Source organism: Vicia villosa, unplaced genomic scaffold, assembly GCF_029867415.1.
Source record: "Vicia villosa cultivar HV-30 ecotype Madison, WI unplaced genomic scaffold, Vvil1.0 ctg.002608F_1_1, whole genome shotgun sequence".
NCBI classification, from domain to species: Eukaryota; Viridiplantae; Streptophyta; class Magnoliopsida; order Fabales; family Fabaceae; genus Vicia; species Vicia villosa.
The window spans coordinates 86700-109576 of record NW_026705984.1 but is presented as its reverse complement, the minus strand read 5'-3'; the positions used below and the strand labels follow the sequence as shown (position 1 = coordinate 109576).

The 22877-nt window shown below is 33.0% G+C and overlaps 3 protein-coding genes across 3 annotated transcripts; 1 reads left to right on the top strand and 2 right to left on the bottom strand.

Moving 5' to 3' along the window:
* Positions 1 to 212: 212 nt before the first annotated feature.
* Positions 213 to 2652, bottom strand: LOC131639388 (uncharacterized). Its single transcript, XM_058909886.1, has 4 exons — positions 1828 to 2652; positions 1264 to 1751; positions 807 to 1146; positions 213 to 728 (listed from the first exon to the last, which is right to left on the bottom strand). Exons 1-4 carry the CDS (start codon positions 2650 to 2652, stop codon positions 213 to 215), a joined length of 2169 nt encoding a protein of 722 aa, XP_058765869.1.
* Positions 2653 to 5091: 2439 nt separating this feature from the next.
* Positions 5092 to 9070, bottom strand: LOC131639383 (cyclin-dependent kinase C-2-like). The gene is made up of 12 exons (XM_058909882.1): positions 8757 to 9070; positions 8373 to 8454; positions 8203 to 8293; positions 8056 to 8085; positions 7856 to 7965; positions 7702 to 7774; positions 7476 to 7596; positions 7277 to 7394; positions 6718 to 6857; positions 6522 to 6579; positions 5643 to 5713; positions 5092 to 5476 (listed from the first exon to the last, which is right to left on the bottom strand). Exons 1-12 carry the CDS (start codon positions 8936 to 8938, stop codon positions 5290 to 5292), a joined length of 1263 nt encoding a protein of 420 aa, XP_058765865.1. The 5' UTR covers positions 8939 to 9070; the 3' UTR covers positions 5092 to 5289.
* An 11393-nt stretch (positions 9071 to 20463) lies between these two features.
* On the top strand, positions 20464 to 22656 carry LOC131639384 (uncharacterized). The gene is made up of 7 exons (XM_058909883.1): positions 20464 to 20691; positions 20978 to 21274; positions 21362 to 21444; positions 21549 to 21612; positions 21711 to 21828; positions 22073 to 22227; positions 22428 to 22656. The coding sequence occupies exons 2-7, from the start codon at positions 21212 to 21214 to the stop codon at positions 22509 to 22511; spliced, it is 567 nt and encodes a 188-aa protein (XP_058765866.1). The 5' UTR covers positions 20464 to 20691; positions 20978 to 21211; the 3' UTR covers positions 22512 to 22656.
* Positions 22657 to 22877: the final 221 nt, after the last annotated feature.

The window sequence follows — 22877 nt, the reverse complement described above, 5'->3', positions numbered from 1 at the left end:
ATGTAATGGTGTTTCTAAACCATATCTTATAGCATTTCAAATTCATAATCATAACTTCATAATAAAAAAAGCACCATAAGTGCATATGTCATAATTGTTACATATTCAAAACACAACCAAATACATAATCAAAAAAGCACATAGTATTGTTCATCTGTTATAGTTGCAACAAACATAAACTTAACATAGCCAATACAAGTCAAACAGAGTTCCTATTTTTTAGAGATATCACTCCAAGACTTCATAGCCCTTAGACAAGTCCCTAGCTTTGGGTCTGAGCCAACTTCAATATGCTCCTGAGTCAATGTACCCTGTTCATCCTCTTGAATGACAAGAGGGTTATCACTACTTCCAGGTCCCTGTTGAGTCAAAGTTTTCAGCACCCTCAGCCTGCTACTTGATCTCTTCTGTCCAGCAAGAATCAATTTTTTCTTGATCTTGAGCTTCTTGACCACCTTTGGGGCAGCAGTAGTGATTATTCGTGGACCTTGGGCTTCATTTGGCATCTCATCTTTCTCTACGACAGGTCCTTCTTCCTCCATTTGATCAGCATCATTGTTGACTGTAGGTTCTGCAACAGGGTCTGCAACTTCTTCATCAACAGGGTCTGCAACTTCTTCAACAGGGTCTGCAACCTCATCATCAACAGGGTCTGCAACTTCTTCATCAACAGGGTCTGCAACCTCAACATCATTGTTGACTGCAGGTTTCTTCCTAGGAGCCTTCCTCTGAAAATGAAAACAAGTTAATAACAGGATTATTTCAAAAATATTACAACCAAAAATTCAAATGGAATGGAATGGTACCTTTCTTTTCAAGGCAGCCGGATTTTGACTTGTAGCCTTACACTTTCTTGAGTTATGACCAATTTTGTCACACTTTGTACACCTATATGTTACTCCAACCCTCCTCATTCTTGTACCTCCTTCACCAAGCTCCCTGAATCGAAGCTTCTTAGGCCTACCAGGTCCTTTCTTATACAATGGAGGAAGTAAGTCATCTGCTTCAACTGGTGGCCACATATCCATCCCATTAATTGGGCTAATTGCAACACTATATGCCTCTCCATATTTCTCCCTAGAATACCAATTATCCACATAGTCTTCAGGTTTAAATTGCCTATAGGCCAATGCTGCACAAGCATGCCTGCAAGGAATACCTACTAAATATCAAAACCTACAAGAACATGTTCTTTTACCCACATCAACAACAAATTGTTGACCATTGTAGGCATGCTTAACCTCCCATTGGTCATTCATACACCAATTTGGATTCCACTGTCCACTCATAAATACGTCCTTATCTAGTCTCTTCCTAGGAATAGGCATAATCCTATGTGCCAACTTTTCTAGCTTAGTAACAGTAGATGAAATCCTATTCATGAGATAGCTCCTAATCCATTCACACGTAGTTAAAATTGGCTTATCTCTAGCACATAGTATTGTTGCATTAAAGGATTCAGAAATGTTATTCATTAACACATCACATTTAGGGTAAATGTTAAAGGCATGCTTACACCATGCCTTTGTAGGCACCTTCATCAGCCATTCACAAGCTTTTGGATCAACTTTCTTTAGTTCAGCCATCTTCTCTTCCCAAGCATGATAATAGGTTGCCTTAGTTGCCCCCATCATTAGGTCTCTAATCAGAGTACCTCCACCAAATTTCTTCTTGAAATTTGCATACAGATGTCTAAGACATAACCTGTGTTCAATTCTTTCAAACATTGCTTCAAAAACACTTACCAAACCCTGCCTATATTTAGATTTCACAAATCAAATATACAAAGTCATTCTAAAACAAGTATAAAAATAGATTTAGAAATACCTTTTGTTGGTCTGAGATGAAGACATATTTTCTATCTTGACCAATGTCCTCCATCAACATTTGTAAGAACCACCTCCAGCTTTCTTTGGTCTCAGTCTCAACAACCCCAAATGCCAGTGGAAAATACTGGTCATTTGGATCCCTACCCACTGCTATCAACAATTGACCCCCAAAATCAGTTTTCAAGTGACATCCATCCACACCAATAAATGGTCTGCAGCCTTGAATGAAACCCCTTTTACAGCCATCCAAACAGAAATAGAAAGCCCCAAATCTTGGCTGAATAGATGGAATGGGTCTTTCTACATTGATCTTCACTGCGTTTCCTGCACATGCTCTTTTTAATTCTGCAGCATACCTCCAAACCATTGCATATTGTCTAACAGCATCCCCCTCAACAATTCCTTTTGCAATCTCCTTTGCCTTCCATGCCCTACTTGGGGTAATCCCTACTGAATATGTCTTCCTAATGTCTTGAATGATATCAGCTATCTTCACTTTCTCACTTGACTGCATCTTGTTTACAACATACTTTGCTACCCACTTGGACTTAGCACACCTATTGTTTAAAACCCTAGCACAACTGTGGGTCCCCACCCATGTTTTAATTTGATATGTCTTGCTGGAACCCACTTTGGAACATAGAGCCAAAAACCCACATTTGCCCTTACATTCTACCCTTACCCGATCTCTTTCATTCTTCACAAAGGTAATTTCCCTCCCATTCAAAACTGACCATTCAATTATGGCATCTTTGAAATCAACCAATGAATTAAATTCCATCCCCAATTTAAACTCATAATCCCTCCCAAGCTGCTCCTTCATAAACTTCTCATATTTTGGCATTTTTTTCATCTTCAGATGCATCTGGATCAGAGCTACCCAAGTGATCACTTTCATATTTGTCTTCTTCCATCTGTTCAGATTCCTTTTTCTTAATTTCCTTGGCTATTAATCCAGGTGCTCCAACTAGAATCTTCTGCTTTTTCTTTGGTGTCATCTTCTTTGAGGCACACCTCTTATACCTGTAGGACTTCCCAGTAACTTCAATTCGAGGTGAACAATTTTTGGGTTTTTCTACTTCAAAACATTCAAAGCCATCATCCACTGCAGTTGTTCTATCATCTTCAGAGTCATCAAACCTAACATGTTCTGCTTCATTATCACTTTCAGCATCACTAGAATCCCTACCTAGACCCATCTCAACACACTTAGGCTCCACAACATGGACTCCTATGTCCCTCACATTATGTTCCACAAATATGTGTGCTTCAGTGTTGTTACCTACAGCAAATGTAGCAACATCCAATGCTCCATCATCACTCTTAAGTTCAACAAAGTGTTCATCTATACCTTCAAGTTTGGTCCAAACCCTAAATTCATCTCCAATGTATCCCCATTCGATTACCATTTCCGTCACTTCTTCTATACCCCAATGTTCTATATCTTGATTCAACACAGTTGACTCAACCCCACCCTTGTAAAACACAGTATTCTCCTTAACAAACTCCCCACCATGATGAATAACAACAGCGAACTTACCCAGAATCTGTAACGAGCACTCTAACATTAGCCTAAACCTAAAGAACGAAATACGAAAAGATAAAGGGAAAAAAATCCACATACCTTTGGACGCGAATCCATTTCGAGACTAGGGATGACCGTCACTTCAGTTGCTATCTTCTTCTGGGCACGAAATGCTTCACTTAGCAAGCTTGAGCAGCTCCAATGGTGATTATCAGCTAGGTCAAATTGGAAGGACCAAAATGAACCACATTTGTGTAATATATTATAAGTGATAAGTGATGGAATACTGATGTGGCGTGTAATTAAATTATTTGGCATTTAAAATAAATGAAAAATAAAAAAAAATGCCACTCAGCTGGACACGTAGGCAATTGGCATGTGCCAGATCTGTCGAAGGTCCAAATTGATGGAATCTTGTAATGGCAAGGGGGCATTTGCAAAAAAAAAAAAAATTACAGGGGGGTAAACCGGAAAGAGGCCAAATGGCAGGGGGCAAAAATGGTATTAACCCATAAATAAATTACTCCAAAAATATATTTCCAAAAAAAATCTAGAAGTATAACTCTGTAAATTCTTGAGATTTATTATTTGGCTACATCTGTCTTGGATTGTGTTTGTGTCTTGTCTCTGTAGTTGTCAAACTCTCTCTCTCTCTTATGAGTATCACAATTGTGTTATCTTGTTTGGAAATATTTTCCAACTAATACAAGTGAACCCACACAAAATATTATAACTAAAATTTTTTAGTTTCTCTACAAGTTTGGATTAATGCAAGATCTTTGTCAAAATCATCTCTTGGCTGATTCTGTTAGATGTTTGAGGTTAATTCCATCTACTTTGCACTGCATATTAGGTTTATAAGTATTAGAGCTAATTGCTTAATTTAGTTTATGGAACTTATATTGTTTGGTTTTATTATAAAATTTGATGGCTCTGCTTGCCTCTGCATGTTTAGCTTTCCTTCCTCTTACAAGTTTAAAATTACTTTAATATTCATCTTCTTTTTATATATAGTTGTGGAGCTATGACATATGTTGCCAAGGCATCCATGGAAAGACCATGGAAAGTATGAGCATAACATACAAACAAGCACATTGTTGCAGATGAAAAGGTAGAAATTTTTTAGCTTTACTATAATGGAAAACGAGATAGATGGAATGAATATGATGTGTCAACCTATGCCCGAGTCATTGAGAGATATGAAGCCAAAGATGATACTCGAAAGAAATTCTAAAGATAAATCGTCTTGACATACCAGAACCGAACACATAAAATACAACATAGTGCAGGTTTCGAAAATATATTTCCAAACTAAATTTAGTCATACAATTGAGGCACTAATTGAGGCACTATGTGTTTGAGGTGTATCTAGAGATGCGTTTCCAGTAGCCGTAGAAATTCATATGGAGCATTAAGAAATTCCCTAATTAATAATATCAAATTTCATGAGAATTTAGTTTTTCAGAAAGTTTTTGAAAGAATTTGAAAACAAAGTTTTCGAAAGAGTGTGAAAAAACTGAGATATTCTCTTCTTTTAGAAATTACTTTTTTTTTTTTTTGACAGTTTTAGAAATTATTTTAAAACATTAATTTAACTAACATCATCTTTGTCTCTAAATTTATTTATTATAGAAATGGAGAGCACCTTGGCCCAAATTCTTATCGATTTCCTCATGCAATAGTACAAGTTGATATAGAGTCTTCAAGTGTGCAGAAAAAATTCAGTAAAAAGGGGAGTATTCAATAAACAATTAACTTGAACAGCAGGCTTGTAACATATAGTGCTGAAGTAAATTGCTTTCATTCAAAGTATATTTACAATCTAAAATCCATAGGAAATATATGTTTTTCTCAAATACTCTCAGTCTACCATCTCACTCACAAAATGAACAATAAATGTTTTAGTGCTGCCTAACATACTGTTGATCGCGATTCCTACCCATGAAGACCACCTTGAGGATAATTTCGAGCTCCAACTGAATAGCCACTTCCACCTCCACCAAGAGGACCACAATGGGGTCCTGCAGGCATTTTAAGACGCTTGGCGTATTCTTCATTTTGCCATTGTTGCTGACGCTTTTTCTTGGTCTGAAACTCATGTGAGGACTCATACTTGGGTAAACTAAGAAAAAAATGAGGGTAATGATGAGTTAAAATGCGTAGAAAATGATTAATTGATGGAAACAAGAAGTTATAGATGAATTAAATAATGGCCATTTATCTCATGAAGATCGCAAGGTAAAATTTTATCTTGAAAATGAAAAACTTAAGTGCATGAAGGTCCATACCTCTTAGGATCACATGGTAAAGGATCAGTCCAGAAGTACTCAGCATCAAGTGCGTCCTTCGCAGAAATTCTCTATTAATAAATCAAAAAGAAAAAGAAATTATATGATGCAGATCAAGAAGTTAATTGTTTCATCATAAAAGCATGCTGAATAATAATGTCATTGGCCTACACTTCAAAACAACACAGCCCAATTCTGTGTCACCAACATTATGTCATCAACTTTTTATTAAATTTTGATCACATTAAAGAGTCGTCAACAACAGCAACCAAGCCTTATTCCACCAAGTGGAGTCGGCTACATGGATCACATTAAAGGGTCACTCCATCAAAACTAGATCATAAGCTCAAAAAAAAAAAAATCACCAACAAGTAAGATGTGTGGTTATTACTAGAGAATAATGGTGGACAAACTACCAATAAACAAGGTCAAATTAAAAGAGATTGAATAATGCACAATAAATGATGTCCAACTACTAATTTACTAGTTATTTTCTTGCATTAATTCAAATATTCACTTCAATATTTTTAAAAAAAGTTATTGACTACTTAACCAAAAAAAATTATTGACTTCAATTATTTTATTCATAAACATTTTCTCAAAACTTGGGGAAACTAGGGTTGTTTATATTATCGAAAGAAAATAAAAACCAAGTAGGTTGCAACAAAACGAAAAAAAAAAAAAAAGGGTTTTCAGTTTCGAGAAGAGAAACACATTCAGAAGGCAACGGAATCGAATTTGCATTAGCGATGGCATTCAACAAAGGACTCAGATCTGATGCAACGGTTATCACTTCTTCTGAATTCTCCATGTAAAATAACAATTATACATTTATTTAGCAATTAAGAGAATGGACCCACAAGTGATGAAGTGATATACCTGAGCTGGATCGAGTGTGAGCATCTTGTCCAACAACTCCAGTGCATGAGGATCAAAGCTTGAATTCAAGTCACATACAAAAGCCATTCAGATACAATCAGTTACAGCTAAAAGATAATGAAAGAGAATACATTGTATGTTTTTTAGTCTATAAAAATGCATATATGAATAATGATGTTTGGAATCTGATACTTACTGTCTGAAAGCACCCCTCAGACACCTTTTCATCGTTCTTTTCGGCTTAAAGTGATTGTACCAAGGAGTCTCCTGGACTCCTGGCCAGTTCACCTCGTCCGGGGTTCCACAAAGCCTAAAAATCCTAGTTACTTGCTCAGGCTACAATAGTAAAAAAGAAAACATGCATAACCTCCAAGCTGTATTAAAGACAATTAGCATACGCATACACAGTAAGCCTTGCATTGTAAAAGCAAATACAACAAAAAATATCTAGCCATGTGAACAATGTACTAATCATATAATGCATTGGTTTAAGTATATAATGGAAACACATTTTCATAAAGAAACCATTATTAGGAATGACACCATAAGTATAAAAGCCACTACTAAGACAAAGACAGAACAGCTGAGCAAGTGATATGAAAAATCTTTTTCCTCATGCAATAATGCATAGCTGAAGGGAGTTTTGGAAATATAAAGGATTAAACCAAACCTGGCCAATAAAGTTTCTCAAAAAACAAAAACATTCAACAGTACTCCTGTCTCTGCTCAAGATTTATATATAAAGTATCACTAACCTCATCTTTTCCAGGAAAGATGGGCTTCCCATAAAGAAGCTCGGCGAAAATGCACCCAACGGACCACATGTCTACCGCTGGCCCATACCTTGTAGTCCCCAATAGTAACTCGGGGGGTCTAAATATATGGAGAAATAAACTTAGGCAAGCCAAAGTTAAAACCAAACACTAGTGACGGGATAAAATCAAGATCAATTACCTGTACCATAAAGTGATGACTCGATTTGTAAGGCTTGCATTATGCTCATTTGAAAATGACCGTGCCAATCCAAAATCTGCCAGTTTCAGATTACCTTCATTATCGATGAGAAGATTTGGTCCTGCAGAGAAACAAAATACATCACACGAAAATAATAGATTTGGTAAGAACTAAAATCAAAACCTTGGACATGCAGCACTTTGGAAGATTTTCACAAAAAGAGAACCTTTGATATCACGGTGAAGCACTTGATTGACATGACAATAATGAAGTCCTGTCAAGAGCTGCCTCATGTAACACTTTTGAGGAAAGAAAAAACAACTCAATCATCAATAAAATATTAATTATTAGTGTGTGAATTTACATTTCAACTGTCATACCTTAATTTGAGGGACAGTAAACCTCACGCCAGGCCGGTCTGCAAGACCCCTTAAATCATGGTCCATATATTCGAAGACCATATATATGTCACCTTTGTATTTGTTGCCATCTGTGCAATCCCAACACAAAAGCGGAAAACAGTAAAAGCATAGAGCATATCATATACTAATGTAAAATATCATGAAAAAGAATAGCTTGCCTGGCCTCCCTTGATCATCTTTCTCAAGACCTGTATCAGTGAGCAAAAATGTTAACTCGCAAAAGGAATCTTTTTCAAGCCTACATATTTTTGAATAGAAATTAGTTATAAAAAAAAAAACATTAAGATCAACATAGAATAAAGTACCTGGAGATGTGACGATTTCCTTCAATTTGATTACATTTTCATGATTTAGTTTCTTTAGAATTTTGATTTCTCGTATAGCAGTTATAGGAAACTGAAATGACATAATTTAAAAACGATTGAGAGGTAATCTAGCCGAATTTGAAACGAATTGAAAAAGTATGTATACATACCCCTTCTTTCTCATTGTCCATTCGTATTTTCTTGAGAGCAACGATTTCACGAGTTTGGATCTCTCGGGCCATGTAAACTTGACTGCATGCATATAAAAATGTTAAAGAGTTGAATTTGAGGAAATATTCGAGCATGGACTTTGAGGAAATAGAAGCAATGACAATCAGTGAATGGAACATAAAGTATAAAAGTAGTTCCTATCCAAAGTGAATTTTTAAAGCATTGAATCAAACCATGTTAGTATAAAGAAGTATAATACAAAAGCAGAAAACCACGTCACAATTCCACAAACAATAAACAGTAATTCAATTCCAAAGAAAACCACGTTAATTCAAGTAACCTATAAGGAGTATAAATCTTGAAGTGGTTAAAGAAAAACTGACCCATAAGTTCCTTCGCCAATTTGCACCAATTTTTCAAAGCAATCAACGCTTCGGGATCCCCGCAAAAGCGATTCAATGACGTTCAGTTTCACTGATGGGGCTGCCGGCAATTCAATGACGTTCAGTTTCACTGATGGGGCTGCCGGCAATTCAATGACGTTCATTTGCCCTAGGGCTGCCATTGCCCTAAAGGAGTGGGAATGCCGAAATTGATGATGAAAACCCTAAAACAACGAGGGTATTTGGAGACGGTGGGAATGACAAATTGATAGCTTTCATTCTTATTTGCTTTTCTATTTATTTATACATAAATTATAGTCTCCGTGTTTGTGATTTCAAAATAACCGATTCTCCAACTTCTTATATTTCAAAACCTTTATGCTGATTTCACTGTTCCATTAAAAATGAATAGATATAAACTCTCATAATTGCCCTTTGTAATTTCAAAATAACCCACTACAAAAGGCTATTATCGTAATCAATTAATCATGTAATTAAATCCACGTGGCTGTTTCTCTAACCCCGCATTCTTTTTGTCTTCAACCAATCAACATCAATTTTGACGGGACGCGCGCATGTACCCTAAAGACCAATCAACATCTATTTTTTCATCTTTTCAATAACCAATCAGAATCAATTTACGCATCCACTAACCTGATATATCATAGGGGTTGCTGTTTTCCAACACAAACCGTTTCAACTCATGTGTTTTTCTGATACATATTTGTCTTCCCAAGTTCTCTCATCATTCCTAAGTATATCTCTATCCATGGCTATTATAAAACTCATATGCTCATTACTTCTTCACATAACTAGTTCTTCAACTTCTTCCATTTCAAGGTTTGTGTCGACTTCCTTTCAATGTTTGTGATTTTCAAAATGTTATCTTCACCGTTAATGTTCCTGTTTTCATGGTTTCATCCATGTTGTCGGCATTTAACTAGATTAAATTATGTTGAAATTGATGCACATTTCTATAATATTCTAGCAAAATATATGACAATGTTTAGAGAAAAATAGAATAATCTAAAGTTGCTACATGTTTCTAGAGTGTTATAATAAATCTTAGATTAACTAATAGTCTAGAAAGTTCTCTGTCAATGTAATGTAGAAAAGACAAACAAAAGTCTAGATAGTTCTATTCTAGTAACATCATCAAACACCTATAAATAGGCAAGCATATGTGTAATTGTATTCAAACCTTTAAGTCTTTAAGGTTAAATATCAATATAATTGGAGGCTTCATTCTACTATTACTCTCCTCCTACAACAAATTGATTACTTATGTGTTACCATGCTCCAATACTAGCTCACACACTACTTGCTACTATCTTTCAACTATCAACCCAAGCTCTTCACACTATCCAACTACATTCTAAACTATCACTACTACCCTCAAATACCAACAGTGGTATCAGAGCTACGTTCGGTCATTCACAGGGCGTAGCGAACTATTTCTTCTTGTCACCGACTATTTTATAAAAACTAGAAAATGAGGTCTCTGACTCAAACACAAAGGAGTACAGGTAGCTACACGGCCCGACTCTGTTTGAGTTAAAACCCAAAACTAAAAATGAGAGAGACTTAATTTCAAGCACAATTGATGTCGTAAACCTATGACAAATAAGGCTCGAGTTCTGATAAAGCGCAAGTCTAGGCGATAAAAAAATTGAGACCTTTGACCTCCGAGGCTCAACTTGAATACAAGCCTAGGGAGACAAATACATCTACTAGAGCAAGAAAGAGTCCCTGTCAAAATTCTTCTACAAGAATGACAAGGAGACTCATAAGTAACTAAGAAGCCAGAGTGATGATAAGGAGATTAACATGCAACTAGATAACAAAAGTGGTCCTTTTAGAAGTCTTTAACAAGACAAACAAGGTTGATCCCAAACACAACTAAGGAGTGAAAATGATTCTCGTCAAAAGCCTTCAACAATATTGAGAAAGAGTGTAATAACATTCATTGAGACAAGTAGTGTGACAAAATTGAATCATGGTGGAGATAATGCTTTTCAAAATAAAATATATTGCATAAAAGTATCAATGAAGGAGGAGATAGCTTCACAAATTCACATTTGAACAACTATGAAGTACACTTGGAGTTACTGAAATATGCATCAAGGAGGAGTGTTGAAATTGATGCACATTTCTAGAATATTCTAGCAAAATATATGACAATGTTTAGAGAAAACTAGAATAATCTAAAGTTGCTACATGTTTCTAGAGTGTTATAATAAATCTTAGATTAACTTAGCCTAGAAAGTTGTCTGTCAATGTAATGTAGAAAAGACAAACAAAAGTCTCGATAGTTCTATTCTAGTAACATCATCAAACACCTATAAATAGGCAAGCATATGTGTAATTGTATTCAAGCCTTTAAGCCTTTAAGGTTCAATATCAATATAATTGGAGGCTTCATTCTACTATTACTCTCCTCCTACAACAAATTGAATACTTATGTGTTACCATGCTCCAATACTAGCTCACACACTACTTGCTACTATCTTTCAACTATCAACCCAAACTCTTCACACTATCCAACTATATTCTAAACTATCACTACTACCCTCAAATACCAACAAATTATCTGAGGCAGTGTTACACCTCAATTTTACAGATTCTAACCATACATTTTTCCTTTCACTTTCTTTCTATGCCAATAAACAAAAATTTGCTTGGAGACTAGAGACAATTAAAAGCATGAAGCGGTGAGAGAGACAATCTTTAACTAGCACAAACTACAATCTTCCTCTTACACTTCCAATTTTCCTTCATGTTCCTATTATATCATCATGGAATTTTTTATCAATTATTTTTAACTAAATAAGTTGTTTGTGTAATTTTTTATTGTCTAAGTTATTGTTTATATCTTGAATGAATTTAGGTTGAGTTGAGATCTATAATTTTTTATTTTTTATTTTTTTTACAAATATAACAAAGCTTGAATTAGTTGTAAATATATTAATTTTTTATACATGCAAAATTGAAATTATTTTAAGTTTTAATTTATTAATATATTAATACTTTAATTGTGAATAGAAAAAATTAAAACGTATATCAATATATTAATAAATCACTTCTTTCTCTCAAGTCGCTAATCAATTTCATATATTTAAAAGAAATGTTTAAAAAATAATAGTTTTGAATAAAACTAGATTCTAAATATTTTTTTGAGAAAAATATGATTCTTAATAAATAAATATTTTCTAGTTATTTTTAATAAATTTCAATTTTCATTTAAATGAAAATTTTCTTTTTACTTGAATTAAATAATGAGTTCCTAGTAATTAAACTCTATCATTTATTTTAAGTACATAGAAAATAATTTAATTTAAATATAAAAAATCATTTAAAAAGAAGAAGAAATTATTTTTTATGAAGAATCATGATTATCTTAAAAAAATATCTAGAATCACGTTTTATTAAAAATAGATATATTTCTACACATTTCTTTTTAACTATATAAAACTTATTAATCACTTGAGAAAAATAAATATTTTATTAAGATATAGATATTATTTTAATTAGGTTGTACAAATAAATATGAATATTTTATTAATTATAGTGTACATAGAATATCTATATATGGAATGATTTTCTTATGTGAAAAAAAATATTTTATCAAACTATCTTTTAATAGTCATTAGATTTAAAATAAATCAAAGGTTATAAATGAATTCACTACTCCCTATATATATATATATATATATATATATATATATATATATATATATATATATATATATATATATATATATATATATATATATATATATATATATATATATATATGGGGACGACTCAAGTGAGAACACTTGGTTATTATGAGAAATGAGAACAATGAATCACGACCATTAAATTTTGATTTTGTTGATTTTAATGGACTGGATTGGTTTCTCTTTCTAGGTTGATTTAAAATAAATATTAAGGATCATAGAAAGAGAAATCAATCTAGTCCATTAAAATCAACAAAATCAAAATTTAATGGTCGTGATTCATTGTTCTCATTTCTCATAATAACCAAGTGTTCTCACTTGAGTCGTCCCCATATATATATATATATATATATATATATATATATATATATATATATATATATATATATATATATATATATATATATATATAAATTTTAAATCAACATAGAAAGAGAAACCAATAAAGTTCATTAAAATCAACAAATCAAAATTTAATGGTCGTGATTCATTGTTCTCATTTCTCATAATAACCAAGCGTTCTCACTTGAGTGGTTTCTTTTATATATATATATATATATATATATATATATATATATATATATATATATATATATATATATATATATATATATATATATATATATATATATATATATATATATATATATATATATATATATATATATGTATGTATGTATATATATATACACACACGCACTAATGGGATACTTTGTAAATTCAAGCTTCTCAATGAAGGAATTTGTTTTGATGAAGACAAATCTCTTAGTGTCAAGAAGGCAAAGATGAAGTTCAAAGATAAAGCATCATGTTCAAATTCAAGCAATTACATGTCAAAGATAGAGCATCATGATTTAAGGCTTTGAATTCAAGCTATTCATTTTAAGAAGGTATAATGATAATATTTACTTTTACTGAAGTCTTAGACGCTCAAGTAATCAAACTCTCATTGCATATATTATCCATGCCCATAACACAAAAGTCTTAGGCAAATTTATCAAGTTTTCCTGTGTGCAATCGATTGCTGCGTTGGTGCAATCGATTGCTCTCGGAAGCTTTTTCAAAAATATAGCCTAAAAACACTTAGCAGAATTTTTGTCCTATTAGTGCAATTGATTGTTGTTTTGGTGCAATCGATTGCTTGCTGAAGCTTTTTTAAAAATTATAGTTGTTGGCCCTTGTGCAATCAATTGATGTTTTTGTTCAATCGATTGCACCCTGTACGAAATTGAAAAAACCAGTAGCTTTTTAGACACCCTTTGATACACCACTTCATGGAACCATTTCATTTAAAATTGACAATTGTTCATGGTATTTCTTCATTCATTTGCCATGTTTCAAAAGGGTGTTATGCACATATAAATACAAAGAATTTCAAATCACAAATTACCTCTTCCAATAAAAACTCTTAGAAATTTTCAGAACTCATTTCTTACATTCTTCAACCTTTACTCAAGATTTCTTGTGCATACTTTCACATTATCCAAAACAGAAAAAATCTTGAGCAATCTATTACTTAAGAATTGAGAACTATTGTCATTGGAAGGGAAGATCAATTTATTTGATACATCACTTAAAGTGATCACTATTATTCAAATCTCTATTCAAAAGGTTCTTGTTATATTCATATCTTATTTCTCAGGATTGTTGAAAATAAGATTGTTATTGACTTGCTTTCTAGGATTGTTAGAAGCAAGGGTTACTTGATTAAGGAGATAATTGTTCTCTTAATCATTTGGATTGATCAAGGAGAGGATTGTTCTCTTGATCATTTGTTAGTCAATCACAAGAGGATTGTTCTTGTGGATTTCATAGCCTATTGTAAGGTGCTTACATTAGTAAAAATCTCTTTCATGTTGAAAGGGGACTGGAGTACTCTCGGACTGTGAGGGGAACCAGTATATATCGTCGTGTCATTTATTTTTCTGCACTTTACATTATTCATGACATCATCATAACCAGAAAAATAATATCATCATCTCCAAACACCGTTAAAATTTTCAAAGTCATAATTCAGCCCCCTCTTAAGAGCACTCTCAAACTTACATACTTGTGCGTTCGCACGGGTACTGGTATGGTACGCACATTTGTTTTTTAAATATGATAAATTATTCTAACAATAAATTTAAATTGTTCAATCAAAAAAGTTAATATTTTTAAAAGAGATGATAAATCAGTGTCTATAATTGTTTTTATATATAAAAAATTTTGAATCAACTTTATATATATATATATATATATATATATATATATATATATATATATATATATATATATATATAAATAAATATTATTTTTATTTTGACATTATATAAAAATATATTAGAACCAATAATAAACTTTTTTTTATTATCATTCAATATTTTGATTATTAAGTCATAATTGTTTTATTTTGGTGTTTTAAAAATATGATAAATTATGATTTGATCAATAATAAAAAAAATCTATATACCATTTTTTATAATAATAAAATATTTTAAATAATATTTTAAATATAAATATTCAAATTTAATTTCATTTGAAATTTTTATAAAAAAATTTATTAATCTTTTTAAAACAAAATTATCTAATATTATAAAAATGATTTTTAAAAAAAAGTTAAAACAAAAACTACAGAGGTCAGAATAGTCCCTGAAAAAAGTCTCTATTAAATCCCTTACAAAATTTAACTGAGTCATATTAGTCTCTCTTGAAAAAAATATTAGTAGAAGGACTAACATGACTCAGTTAAATTTTGTAAGGAATTTAATAGCAATTTTTTTTCTCATGGACTAATCTGACTTCTATAGTTTTTGTGATAGAATAAAAGATCAGTAGGTTAGCAAATGATGTTTAAGCTAAAGAAAAAGATTAGAGGCGTGTCGTAGTACTTAAGGCTGATTTACGTAATCGGAAGGCAGCAGCATCATCCGTCGTTTTCGTCCTACAAAGGAAGGAGAGGATCCAATTTCTAACTTCCATAATACTCTGTTTTCTAGTTTTTCAGTATTTTAAAGCTAAAAAAAGAGGTATTTGTATTTATTTTTTTAATTCTCTTGGATTTCTTATCACTTGCATTCCACTTTCAAGTTCCAATGTGTTGTGTTGAAAATGGAAGAGAGATCAACAATATGGAAATCATTAGTTAAGTTTGCTTCTAATTGAAATCAATCAAGTGATCCAGCTTAGTTTGGGTTTTGGTGGCCATCTGTGGACTTAGAACAACATTGAGGCTGCTTTCATGTTGAAGTTGTTTACTCTTCGGCATGGAGCCCCGATAGTTGTACTCGGGGAAAGGTTTGGTTTGCCTAACTTTTGCATTATGTGCCTAATTTCTATACTCCTCACTTTTACTACTTCTAACCATTAAGAGCCCATATAATTAATCTAGTATTACTCTAATACTATTTCTACAGCTTAATCACCAAATACTCAACTAATGACATGACAACTTAAATCAATATTTCACAATAGTTCACAACTTCGACAATTATTTCGAAAATATTTAATTAAATGATTAATTAAATATGGAACGTTACACAGTTGGGGGAATTTGGGAGGATACATATTAAAAGTTGTTTTGTACCGTTGTTCAGGTTTAACGAACAAAGGCAATTTTAAATTCTCCATTTTCTTGATAAATTTTCTATTAAAGTATATGCAGCTTCACGGATGATTCGACTAAGATCGTCGGGCCTATACCAGTTTCAAAGTACTTTTGGAACGCTTGGATTTCTTTGATGTGAGTCGAAATACCTTTCTTAACTATTTCCCGCACAGAGGTGAGAGCTTTGGTAAGATGTTGATTAAACGCATGAACATAAAAAAAACTCTTTGGTGTAGTAATCATGCCACAAGATATCGAACTCGTGAGTATAGAGGAAATATGGTTTGAACGCGACATGAGTAAGTTGTGTTTTTCCTGAGTATCTGGCTATATACTTGTTGCTGGAAGCTTCTATGTGGATCATGTTGAAAAGAAGAAGGACATTTTTCTTGGTGAAGAGAGGCTTCAAAAAAACCTGAATAAGTTCAAATTATCGAGGAACAAGGTTGGCTTGGTAGATCAACAAAGTGATTTGATTCTTCGATGGACGTAGTCTAAATGGTAACACCCTAGGGGTAAGAAATGCTTCCCATTTGGCAACAGATTCTTCTTCTTGGTCTTTCGATGGAGCATTAAACTTTCTTGTGAACCATTCAAGTTCATACTTCCTACTGGTGAAGGGAGCCATGGCTGGAGTAATCATTCTGCAAGGAAGATGAAAAGCATGATGGGTTCTATCCCGAAAATATAAAGAGGAAACTATCATGGTTTGGCAATATGCAGGTCCTACTTTCGACAAGTGGATCAATTTGAAAATACTGATGTCTTTCAAGACTTGGGATTTATTATTTTCTAACTTCTCTAGCCAACCTAGATAATTAAAGGGGTCCTTAAACAAATGGAAGGATCGAAAAACCCTACAACCATTATTCATGTATGTCAAGTTAAAGGGTTTGTCAGTCGAAGGGCTACCTTGTTGATCGGGATGAGGATTTTCCTCAGTGTGAACCTCATCACTAGCCTTGGGTTTTCTAGTATTTGCTATGGGTTTATATCTATAGTATGTTGGGAATAAATCCTTAAGTTTTTCAGGATAAGAAGTTGGGTCTGATAAGGGTCCTAACATAGCATGAGTTTTATCAGTAATAAAGATAGGGATTAATGCTTGTGATTGGTAAATCCTTCTATGTTCTTTAGTGAGAAACTCTGGCATATATTGTTTGTTACCCATAACCTTTGGCCCTAAGATTTTGTGAACCGGAGGAAGACCACAAGTTTTCTTGGATTCATGCGTATTCTTTGATGATTCTTTTCTGATTGTAGTGGATGACGCCATTACTGCAACAAGCTTAAGAAGAAAAAAGGGTTTTTTCTGCGAAGAAGTTGGAGATAAAAGGAGAAGAGACTTGCGTCTGAGAAAATGCAGAGTAAGGAAAAGTGTTGAAAAAAGGTATTTATAGAGTGGGAATTGGAAGCGGTTTTCACGTCAACATTGATGGTTGAAATGTTAGTGGGACACATGTTAGTCGGAAAAGCCTATGAGAAGACGATGGCAGTTGAAGCTGGCGCACGATCTCCTAAGAACTAGGTGCATGATGATTATACAAAGATTCTCACGTGGATTTTGAGGAGACGTTAGAGAAAAGTGTCATAATGATTATGACGTCATAGCAGTTGAAGAGTTTATGGCGTCGAAAAGAACTTTTAAAAAATGTCTTTTTCTTCACTATGTCGAAAATGACATTTTTGGGGGGCAATTTGTTAGCTGGAAGTTTCCGACATCAAGCTTAACTTAATGTGATGAGTAAAAAAGGAGATATTTTTTAAGGTATTTATGGTTTTCGAAAGGAGTTTGTTGGTCATTCCTAGTCGAAGTCACCCTTGCATGAGGGGGAGATTTTGGATAAGACTTAGAAATGTTTTCTAAGTTTGAAGTTAGGATTCAATGAAATAAGTACTAAAATTGTATTCGACGAGGAGTTTGAATTTGAATAAAGAGATAACTGTATTTCGTCCTTATCCAGTTTCGAAGAAGAGACACGTGTAATCTCAAGATAAATGGAAGACATGCCGAGTGAAACGTGTCACTTTTTGGGAAAAAGATCGTTGATAGGAGTTATATATAAGGGTCTTAGTGTTATGATTTCCGTGTGTTCATTTGTGGTACAAACACTCATAAATACTCAAAGTATCTTGTGAATTGAGAAAACAGTTATTGAGAATGTACGTGTGAAAACACCAATATTTTATTTCAGTTTACAGTTCGTTTACATTTCCAACATTTATCTTTCATTGCAATTTCTTTTAGAAAAGCACTCTTTATTGCATTTCTTTTACATTCTGCAAGTTATATCTTTTAAACAAACAATATCTAAAATATGAATGTTGTTGAAGTGTTCAACATTCAGAAAAACATAATCTAAACAATAGTGTATGTCCTAGTATTCACTGGTTGATCATGTAAGTTAACTATTTTGTTGGAGACCATAGGTTGTTTACCAATTTTCATGGTAAACAGTGCCTAAAGTCGTTGACATCATTCGGGAGACTGGTCTAGATTAGGTCTCAAATTAAATATTCATAGAACTAAGATTTTTTTCCTTTTTGTGATGGTAGTAAACTTCGTGGGGAGTTGTTTCTTTCAAACATTGGAAGGCTGAGGTTGGGGATTAAGTTGCTTGGAAAGGCTTTTAGTCGATGTGAAGGATTTATAGAGGGATTTTCCGTGAAGATAACAACCAAGGATGTTGAGTTAATGCATCTTTTGCCACAACTAAGGGATCCTCAGAGTGAGCTTTTTCTAATTTGATCTTGCACGAGTATCGCCAAAATCTTTTTTGACCTTAGAATATGCAAACCTAATCATAGGGAGAAAGTGATTATTTGATTTGATAAAGAGTTTTGAAGGCAGTAGAAGATATCGTGGTCAGTGGAGGTCCTTTATTCATGGACCTTAAATGGAGGATGGCTTCTTTACCTATTAGAGTTAAAGGATTGACAATAGAGAATGCCTCATACGTGTTTGTGGCTACTAGGGCCTAATATTGGGTGTTATAGGTTCATATATTAAGAGACGGGGGGATATACGGTATGGACCTTAATTTCGAAAAAGCTTTGAATGGTATTAGTGTTGTAATACCAATTTTTTACCTTGTCAATTTTACTAGCAAGAACATTGTCCCTCCTAAAGCACAACGTGTTTCGGCGAATGCCCTTTTTAGTAAAATAATTTAGGACACAGATGTAACGTTTGACATGACCACAACATAGAAAGCAAATTTTTGGTTGTTAACAAGCAGCACATACTCAGGATTTTCTCCTTGTTATCCCTATTAATTTTTTAGGTCAACATATGTCCCCAGTAGAGTACCGTACCATCCTTAAATATCAACTTATGATTCCCTTATTTCTTGTTTATGAGGTTTGCCATGTTTTCAACAATGCGTTCTTGGATATATTTAAGAAACACACAATTCATTGTAAGGAGCTTCCAAGATTCAAATACCGACATAACTTAGTTATAAATGTCTTATTTAATGTATTTCGACGTGCTGGGGTATCTATAAAGAAATGTGTGCTTGTGAATTTCTTTACTAACCCACAAAAGAGAAAATCAACACTTAGCCCAACAAATGTTCTGGTGTACGAGTGGGTAAGAGGAAAACATGTATGTGTATACTTGATTGGGGTTTTCCCACTGTTGGGAATGAGGACTGTAGATTTTACTATATAACTGACAACTTTCAAAGCCGCTTCAAGTAAAGTGGTTAAGCATGAGAAAATGTGTAATCAACATGTTCTAATACCATTTATCTTTGATACTTTTGATTTTCTAACACAAAAAACATTGGATCTTTTAAAAAAAATACAAAAGACTCATGCATTATAATATTGTGTATCCCAAGACAATAAAATTATTTTTAAAAAATTAATTTTATCGTTAAGAAAATTTGTAGCACAACTTATTAACCATTTGCTCTATAACAATTTAAAAGAGAGAAAAAAAAAAGACAAAACTTCAATTTGAATCAATGACAAGTTTGATGAAATCTCAAAGTTTTTATCGAAGATCCATATTTTTGTCTGATTCATTATAATCACAACAATACCACCACTAATTCAAACATGCAATGATTCAACACATATAAATTTATTAAAAACGAAATCGAGCTAAATGAATCGGTATTTATCATGGTTTAATTATTTGGACAATTCAGTTGCAATTTATTCTCGAGAAATTTAAAACACTAACGATATCTAGAGAACCTTCCCATTTAATGTGTGATTGGTTTTACTTTTACATTAGGAAAAATCAAAAGTGATTCTTATTAAAAAAAAAAAATCAAAAGTGATTCTTATCAAAAAAATAAATCAAAAGTGATTAAAAGCATATAAATTTATGACACAAAAATTAATTAAAAATAAATTATAATTTTGGATAAACATAAAGAAAGAAAGAAAGGTAGGTTAGCAATGATGTTTAAGCTAAAGAAAACAAAAAGATTAGAGACGTTGGTGCCGTAGTACTTGGGGTTGATTCCTTCGTTTGAAAGAAATCCATTGGCGTAATCAGTAGGAAGCAGCAGCAGCATCCGTCGTTTTCGTCCTACAAAGGAAGGAGATGATCCAATTTCTAACTTCCATAATACTGTGTTCTAGTTTTTCAGTAATTTAAAGCTAAAAGAAAGAGGTATTTCTTTTTTTTAATTCTCTTGGATTGTTCTGTTTTTTCATTTTTAAATTGATGAATGAGGTTGATCAATTAGGAATTTAATTTGATTTAAATCTAATCGGTTAATCACTGTTCTACTGTAAATGTGCTTTCTTTTTTGTTTTGTGGAAGAGTTACTTGATGAATCCTCCACTCTTGATTATTGCACTTAACTTGATGAACAAGTTTTATCTTAGTTTTCAATAGTTTAGCAGCAACTTTGTTTTAGTTCATATCCAATTTCTTGGCATTCTTGATGTTTCAGGATTTTTCATCACTTGCATTCCACTTTCAAGTTCCAACGTGTTGTGTTGAACGGAACACTTATTACTGAATATCGCTTAATCGTAAGTCTTTGAGGCATTGTTTTCTGGTTGGAAAGGGAAGAGAGAGATCAACAATATGGAAGTCATTAGTTGAGTTTGATTCTAATAGAAATCAATCACGCGATCTAGCTTAGCTGTGCCTGTGGATTTGAACAACATTGCAGGCTGCTTTCATGTTGAAGTTGTTTACTCTTCGGAGGCTGCCATGGAGCCCCAATCATGGTAGTCAGGGAAAGGTTTGCTTTGACAAGATTTTGCACTGCATTTCTTTTGTCATTATGAAGGTTCTGTTATATCTTACCAACGTCATTTGTATTTTGTAGGTTCAGTTAACAGCTGCAGAAGTAGAGTCTCTTCGATCAGAACTTGTTGATTTAGAAGAGAAGGAGGCTCAGTTAAAAGCTCAGTGAGTGATCCTTACCTTTTGACTGTTGCAACATTTTCTGTCATACAATGTGATACTACAAGTCTACAAGATATCATCAACTTTGATCTTTTTCTTTGATACAGGTTGGAAAATATTGATGAAATTTTACGGTCAGCTCGTCTATCTGGATATTTATACATCCGAACTGTACTTACTTTCCAAACCTCCATTAGTTTACTTTGCATCTATCTGTCTGTCATTACCTAACAGATTAGTACTAACTGGCTGTCCCTTTTTTGCTACAGAGATGGGCGGCACTACCGGGTGAACCTCCAACTATTGATGATACCGAAGTAGATGATTGGCTTCCTCGCTTTGTTGTTCTTCAGGGTGAATGTTTATTCTTATATTTGTTGTGTACAGGTATGTAGTCTACGCAGAGCTGTAGTTTTCTTCACACTTCAATGTCAAAACAAAAAACACTTTTTTGTTATTGTACTCGATCTGAATTGAACGCGAGTTTCGCTAACATGTGGCTTTCAACAGTTTTAGTCAAAAGAACTTTTGTAGATTGACATTTTTTATATATGTCTGTTAAGTGCTAAAGAGTAGCTTGATCTTCATTTTCTAGTTAAATGCATGACAAAACAACTATCTGACATTGCAGACTTAAGTCCTCAAGATTCAACGCTTCTATCTGACATTGTTGAAGTAAACCAATTACCAAGTTTTAAGCGTGAAGATGGTGAGATGAGATACGCCTTTTCTATTTTAACTCGACAAGGTTTACGATATGAATGTTCAAGCAGTTCTAAGATACAGGTATGTCTAACTTAAGAATACTTAATTAGTAAGAAAGAAAAACTTATGAATATTTGTTTCTTAGTAGTTAACATTATACAGTGAACAATCAACAAATAGTTTTCTACATATTTTATGGATTATCAACTTCTAGTAACTGCACGGCGTATCTATTTTCATCATGTTAAACAAAGTAGCTCCCGCCTTTATTCCTTTTTCAGGTGGACTCATGGTTATCAGCTCTACAATCTGACTGCAAACTGGAATCTGATACATCAACTTCCAATGGTTCAATACAGATGTAATTACCTTGTATGCTGAATTTGAGATGGAATGAGAGATAAACTTTGCGTGTAAATATAAAACTAATGCTCTGATTATTTCTTCTTGTACATATACAACACAGAGTAACTGAGTAGAGACTGATGATTCCAGTTCTTAATTGTCCCATTAGATTTTGAACTAATATTCGTTGCAAGTTTGGTGATGGGAAAATTGAACAACTTACTTGATCTTTTCATTTTTTGGTGCTATTGAGAAGACTGGAAAAACTGGTCAAATTGAAAGACAGTTCTCCAAGTTTTCTTGAAAATTTTATATGATTATTTGAGAGATTTTGATTGTAATAATCATAAAAACAAAAAACATCAAATTAAGTTTTAGAAAAATGG

Excerpts from the sequence above, each read along its gene's own strand:
- LOC131639388 (XM_058909886.1), bottom strand. The coding sequence starts at position 2,652 with ATGAAGGAGCAGCTTGGGAGGGATTATGAGTTTAAATTGGGGATGGAA. Across the intron at positions 1,147-1,263 it reads GGACAGTGGAATCCAAATTG|GCATGCTTGTGCAGCATTGG; the intron begins GTGTATGAATGA and ends TATTCCTTGCAG. Across the intron at positions 729-806 it reads CGGCTGCCTTGAAAAGAAAG|AGGAAGGCTCCTAGGAAGAA; the intron begins GTACCATTCCAT and ends TTTCATTTTCAG.
- LOC131639384 (XM_058909883.1), top strand. The coding sequence starts at position 21,212 with ATGTTGAAGTTGTTTACTCTTCGGAGGCTGCCATGGAGCCCCAATCAT. Across the intron at positions 21,445-21,548 it reads GAGGCTCAGTTAAAAGCTCA|GTTGGAAAATATTGATGAAA; the intron begins GTGAGTGATCCT and ends TCTTTGATACAG. Across the intron at positions 22,228-22,427 it reads CAAGCAGTTCTAAGATACAG|GTGGACTCATGGTTATCAGC; the intron begins GTATGTCTAACT and ends TTCCTTTTTCAG.
- LOC131639383 (XM_058909882.1), bottom strand. The coding sequence starts at position 8,938 with ATGGCAGCCCTAGGGCAAATGAACGTCATTGAATTGCCGGCAGCCCCA. Across the intron at positions 8,086-8,202 it reads GGAAATCGTCACATCTCCAG|GTCTTGAGAAAGATGATCAA; the intron begins GTACTTTATTCT and ends TCACTGATACAG. Across the intron at positions 7,597-7,701 it reads GCTTCACCGTGATATCAAAG|GACCAAATCTTCTCATCGAT; the intron begins GTTCTCTTTTTG and ends GTTTCTCTGCAG.